The 6444-nt window shown below is 44.3% G+C and overlaps 1 protein-coding gene across 1 annotated transcript; it reads right to left on the bottom strand.

Annotated features, from left to right (window-relative positions):
• Positions 1-1036: 1036 nt before the first annotated feature.
• ARRDC5 (arrestin domain containing 5) lies at positions 1037-6444 on the bottom strand. The gene is made up of 3 exons (XM_051622929.1): positions 6192-6444; positions 2042-2250; positions 1037-1630 (listed from the first exon to the last, which is right to left on the bottom strand). The coding sequence occupies exons 1-3, from the start codon at positions 6442-6444 to the stop codon at positions 1037-1039; spliced, it is 1056 nt and encodes a 351-aa protein (XP_051478889.1).

Below are 6444 nucleotides of genomic sequence, written 5' to 3'. Positions count from 1 at the left end.
AGATGGTGGTTTCTTGGTCCCATAAGGGTTGCTGGGTAACAGGAACAGACATAAGGAAGGTGGCCAGGGACACCCACTGTTTTTCAGCTATCTTTCCCACTCCTCACTGCCCTTTCTGTTGAACTAAATGTGGAGATGCAGGGGTGCTCGCAAGATGCTGCTTGCTTAAGAGTTTGACTTGATGATCTTAATTGTCTTTTCCAACCAATAAGATTTTATGACTTGATGAGTCTAAGCATTAGCTGAGGTCACAGCTGTGCTGGTAGGTGAGTCCCACCAGAGGACTGCCACAAGAGCCCTGCTGTGGGATTGAGGTTGTGCCAAGGGGCAATGGAGGCCAGGTGCCACTGGGAGAGCCTGGGGATGGGGCGGGAGCCCTCAGGGAGCCCAGGCAGGGCAGCCCTCCCTGGGTGGCACCCACTGGGGTGAACCACAGCAGCGGCCTGTTGCAGGGCACAGCTGCATCAACCAGTGGACTATACATCCAGTTTAGATACCGGCAATGTAGCAGATAAACTGCATTATTAGAAGCTCAGCAAATGTTAATAAACGCTAATAAATTACCTTCTAACCCTAAAACCTCCTGGTCATCCTCACTGACATGTGCACATGGTTGCAGTGTGGGGAACACACATTTCATTACCCCAGAATCAGCTCCTTGTCCAGCCCCCAGTCCCTCTGCATGGCAGGATGACCACCTGCTATCTCAGCCTACCCCAGAACCACACTGTCCACCAGCTCGCTCAGTGTGTGCTCCGTATGGAGCTGTTTTCTAATGGACAAGAGCATGGGCATCTTCTGGGCCCGCAAAGTGTCCCCTCTCTGCCTAGGCCACTGCTGAGTCTCCTGCTTTTCTTTATCCAGTTACCAGGAGTCAGCTTAACAGTATTACAGGCTCCCTTGATGTGGCTCTCTGACCCTGGGCTTTGGCTAGCTTTATCCCTCTTGTTTTGGGAATCAGTGGTGTGTTGCTGCAAACGCAGGCTTCTATGTGAAAGCATACAGTTAGTGCATATGGATTTTGCAGAAAAACCTTTTATTTTGTGAATCCACTGGCAGTTGCTCCTGGGCCAGTCTCAGAAATGTCTCTGTGAAGGTTTACCCCATTTGAGATGTCACCTTCATTTTCTTGCAGAGTCGTGCTGCTGTGCTCCACAGAGGAATGTTCCTTTGTGGCTTCTATGATGATGGGCACCCTTCCCTCAATGGTGGATGTGGTACAAGGAAGGTCAGAGGTGCCTACCAGCTCATACCTGAATGCCATTATTTTATTTTCCTGGAGAGTGCTGGTGACAGGCAGGGGTTTTGGCAGAACCAGTGCATTGGTAAATTTCTTATCCTCAAAGGGAACCACATTTGTCTGGGACTCCAACCTTGTCACTTCGCTTTGGTCTTCCAAGTAGCGTTGTTCTCCCCTGCTGCTGAAGCCACTATACCGGACGATGCAGTGCACAGCAAAAACAACCTTTCTAACATGCCTGGGTGTCCTGTTTGCAATATCTGTTACAAAGACAATGGTTTCTCCAGGACAAAATATGTTTTTTTCCAGGGAAATCTGAAGGATCACAAAGCCACGACTGAAGCAGCAGAAATAAACTACATCCTTCCTAGCTTCCATCACCAGTGAGGCCTGCATGGAGAGGGTGAGCAGAAAGACAAAGCATGGTGAGTTCATGTTGCTGGATACTGGCCGATTCCCAAACACCACATGGGCAAAGTTGGTAATGCTTGACCAAGACCTGGACTTCAAAGCAAGAGAATAACCTCCCTTTTCTTTCATCCTGGAGCCCAAACTCTTGCTACATGTTACTCTTGAAGTTTTACAATGTATCTTGCATGCTAGAAAAGAAACATCTTGGTGCAAGCCTTAGGACAAAGATGGCAGAAGACATTAAAGCGTCATTTGAATGCTAAAAGCAGGAAGATAAGAGCTAAAAGTTCATGGAGAGGCACATGGACACACATTAGTAAGCAGTTACAGCTCTGGATCAGAATAGGGTAGGTCTGTGTGTGTGCAACTCAGACAGTTTTTTCTCCTTACCTTGTCTTTCACATGTCTTCTGCAGTCACCAGCAGCTCCTTGCAACAGTAAATGTCTCTCTTCTCGGGCTAAGACAGTCTGGTGGCTGCAGCAAGTCCCTTTAACAAAGTAGGAGATGCTGCCAATTTTGCTGGTGAATGTGGAGGGAATACTTGGAGGAAGGCTGAAGTGGAAGTCAAAGGTGTGGACCCCAGAATCTACGCAGCCGTCTGAAAGGCAAACAACACACTGCTATCAGGAGTCTTTCAAACATTTATGATGTTGGTACCTTACAGATACCTTGCTTTTTCTTCCAGAATCCAAGGTGTCCTTACCATGGTCCTTACCATACATTAGTTATGTATTGCACTCAAAGTGCCAGATCAGCTGCTGGAAATAAGGACCCCTAAGCATCAGCAGAGTTGAGAACTGCTAATCTTCCTCATTTTAACACAAGGTCAGAAAGAATATCTGCAGCTCCTTGCAAACTGTTTAGGATTTTCACATATCAAAATGGAGTGACTCAGACTTTTAACTTTGCAAATAAGCACTAATAGGCTTTTAGAGAATAAAGCTGTGCATTAACTCTCACTCGTCTTTTATCATTGTGCATATGATCTGAAACTTCTGTTTCACCTGTGTGAAAGACCCAACTGGCAATAAAAAGAGTATTTGCCACCTTCTCTGCACGGCTGTGAGACAGGAAATTTGTGATCTATTCTTTCTAACATTTTGGCTTCTGTGCTACTTCCTCTTAATCAAATTCACTTTTGTGTGGGTAAGATCCCACTGACTGTAATGCAAGGCTGTCTCATCTATGCACAGATAAGTTTGGCCCATTCTGGATAGATAAGACCAGCTCTTGACTGGTTTCTTCATTCAAGATCTGTTTCTTTCAAACATGTGTATCTGCTGGCAGTTTTATCATCCAGACTTAAACTTTCCTTCTTCCTAGTGGATTGTGGCAAAACTTCATTTTGAATAACAATATTAGAGGTTGTGAAACTGCTAGAACTTTGTCCTGCTGACTGCATTTTTTTTGCAGATTAATGTAATGATGCCTTGAGTTTTAATAATCTAAACTGGATATTCGTGTTGGCAGAAGAGTGGGAAATTGTTTTCTCACAGCATGGGAGATTTACCAGATGGCATAACAGCATTTTCAATCAGAGTTGTAACTCTGAAGACAAAAAAAAGTCTAAAACAATCTGAAAGGGAGAAAACTAAAATTCATCAGCCTCTTAGGTAACTACAAAACAAGAAAGACATGTTCTGTGTACTGACAGTTTGTGGAAACCTGATTTTCCCAGGCTCTTATCTCACATGATGTTGTCTTTAAGCCCTTTTGGCAATGTTCTTGTTTTGGTAGAAGGAAGGACTTATAACTGTGAGCAGATCTGCCATTTAATTTCGAAAGAAATTACTGTTTCCTTCCTGGGATGAATTGCAGTTGGGTCATTCTGGTGTGGGTGGTCTGTTTTGCAGCCCCAGCACGATGTGGGGATATACTGAGAATTCAAATTTCTCAATCCCTACTGCAGCTATGGCCTGAGAGCCTGGCTTTGTGTGCAGGGCTGAAGTAGGTGCTGTGGTACAAAAAGGCTTGCAGACACCTAATTCTGTGTACAGCTGTAATCCCACTTTCTCTGGCTTGTTTTACATCACTTCTAAAGAGACTTCTTTGAATTGTGCCAGTTTTAGCTTGCAAAAACTGTGCTTAACTTTCTTCTGTGCACAGAAGCACCTGCCCTCTATGTGGGCTCCAAAAACCATAGTCCCCTGAAACCAGGCAACAGAATGAATTACACAGTAGACAGTTTCCCAACAGCTGCAGAGGTGGGAGGGTGCTACCAAGAGTTTGCTCCCTGGATGTCCCTTGGGTTACCACGCACTTTGTTTTCAGCAGAAGCTGAGAACTTCAGTCACTCTGGAAAGTCTAAGTCAATTTCATAAAATTTATTGTGTTACCTAATTCAAAAAGTGTTCCACCTTGTATTTCCCAGCAATGGAGATGATGGCTGCAGCTGTGAGGAAAGTGCAGAGGCTGCTGGTAGGAGTGTCTTGAGGGATGACCTTTCTCAGAAGGACACAAGAGGTGTCCTGGGGTGTGACTGAGGATGCATAGCAGTCCTGGAAGAGTTTAAAACTGCCTGTAGCATTATGAGCTCCTGTCTCTGGTTTGCTCTGACTGGTAGGTTTCTGCTGGTGATGGGATGGTTATCCCTGGTAGCACTGACATTCTTTTTCTATTCTGGATCTAATTATCCTAGAGCTGCTACCAGTCATATTTGATGACTGCCATGAGTCACTTCCTCCAACAGTCTTTATCTCACGGAGTTTCTTGTGCAGTGGCAGGGCTTACCAGGGTTAAAAAGAAATATATCAGCAGATGTATGTACACTTCTTGCAGAGACATCAAATGTGACCCAAGTATGGCATGTGGTAACATCAAATACTAGATAGTAGCATATTAGCAGCTGAGTGTCAGAAGTTGACACAGGCAGCAATCTGTTCAAACATACATCCCTCATACGCCAACAGCAGCGGGGGGCACAGAGTATTCAGGGTAAGAAAGGTCGGGTTCTTATGTTCTTTCATGTTTCAAAATGACTTTCTTGGACTTGTTAGGGTACTTATACAGAGATGTAATCAATGCTGAAGAAGGAGGAAAAAGACTGACTTACAGTAGTAAAAATCTGTTATTAAACTGTACTGCATTGACAAGTCTTGATGGAGGTGGGTGCTCAGCTCTTTTGAAAACACAAAGATACGTGTAGGTGGCAGAATACAGATTCAAGTGTATCTTTTAAGCAACACCAATTTGAACTTCAGCCGAAAAAATCCAGAACTGAGTTGCTTCACAAGTGCTTGTTCTTATAATGGAAAAAAAATAATTTTTCCAACACTCAGTCTTCCTCCCTCTTTTCTTTCAGGGCTGTGACATCTGGTAGCCTACAGGAAGGAGCAGCATGCTGCAGTACATCAAGGCTAAGACCCTAATGCATGTGTAATGACCTTTGGGTAAGGCAGAGCCTTCAAGCCTGTAGACTTAAGAGAAAATAAAGCCTGGCCACTGTAGGCTGTACCTCAAAGGCCATTTTACATACATGGGCACGGTCTCACTTTAATACTAAACCAATCTAGGACAGTGACCACTTACGATATGTAAACTAAATTTTCAGGGTTCCCAGCAGAGCCTATGAAAGAGAAGCTGATAAAGGGGACTGCAGCTCCCAGGAGGTTTTTGTTTGCCTTGAGCATCCCCTGAAACAATTCACTGTCTTAGGTGGTTATTATATCCCACTCACTTTAATCCTTTTAATCAATCTGTACATTTCAAATTTAGCTCTGCATTTATATGTATGCATGCTGGAGTGCATAATATCTGAAGGGAATGTGCAAAGATAGAGCCAGTCTCTTTTCATTGACATGACAAGAAGCAATAGGCACAAAGTGAAATTCAGGAGGTTGCCTCTGGAAACCTGTTGCCCAGAGAGGTTGTGGAGTCTCCTTCCTTTGAGAAATTGAAAAGCCATTGGTATATGGACCTGGGCAACTGGCTGTATGTAGCCCTGCTTGAGCAGGGAGGTTGGGAGTAGATGATCTCCAGAGTTCCTTTCCAACCTCAACCTTTCTCTGATTCTGTACTTCAGTGAAATAATCACACTTTTGCAGGTGTTTCTAGTTTATGTCTCACATTTTTCTTGTCTCTCAGTAAAGATACAGCAGTAACTGAAAAATGCCTTTATTATAGTTACAAATATAGTGAAGCTTGTATACACAGTGGATACTTGCTGGCACATAAGTAAAAACGTAAGTATTTTAGATGACCAAAGAATGCTTCACTGATGTGCTTGTGACTAGAAGTTTCCTACCTGTTGCTAGGCAGGTTGTGGTAGATTTCTGTGCAATGAATGTTCACTTCACAGAAACAGCCACTAGCTCGTGGGGGGCTGCTCACATGCTCAAATACTGCTTTCTGTACAAGACTACTGATCATTGCATAGCCCTGGTTGCTGTATGATGCAGTGAAATGGAGTATGCCATGGGAGACAAACAGAGCACACGGACATTGGGAAAAGGAAAACTTCCTCCCCACTGGACAAGGTCTGACTCCACCTTGCATAGCACACACTCAGATGCTGATCAGTTAACCAGTACCTTGTTTTACCTTCTATGTGGAAAATCTTAGATGCGTAGATGTAGACAGCCTTGTTGGTGTAAGCTGTAGTCTTCTCATAGTCCAGGTCAGGATTATCCTCCTCAAGCCACCTCAAGTAGCCTCTTCCCTCGAGCTCCACCTTCACAACAGGCTCCTTCAGGGAACTGCTGAGGTTCAGAACCAGTTGCCCATCTATGCTGGAACCAGCTAAATGCACCTCAGTCTTGGGCAGCACCAGGTTAATTGCTCCCACTATTGACAT

Source organism: Apus apus, chromosome 1 (assembly GCF_020740795.1).
Source record: "Apus apus isolate bApuApu2 chromosome 1, bApuApu2.pri.cur, whole genome shotgun sequence".
Lineage (NCBI taxonomy): Eukaryota > Metazoa > Chordata > Aves > Apodiformes > Apodidae > Apus > Apus apus.
This window is presented reverse-complemented; position numbering and strand designations above follow the sequence as displayed.

What these genes read in the sequence shown, in the direction of transcription:
- ARRDC5 (XM_051622929.1), bottom strand. Translation starts at nt 6,444, where the DNA reads ATGTCAATAGTGGGAGCAATTAACCTGGTGCTGCCCAAGACTGAGGTG. An exon ending in TAAGATTTTCCACATAGAAG is followed by an intron (nt 2,251 to 6,191) that starts GTAAAACAAGGT and finishes TTTGCCTTTCAG; the next exon opens with ACGGCTGCGTAGATTCTGGG. An exon ending in GAAGACATGTGAAAGACAAG is followed by an intron (nt 1,631 to 2,041) that starts GTAAGGAGAAAA and finishes CTCTCCATGCAG; the next exon opens with GCCTCACTGGTGATGGAAGC.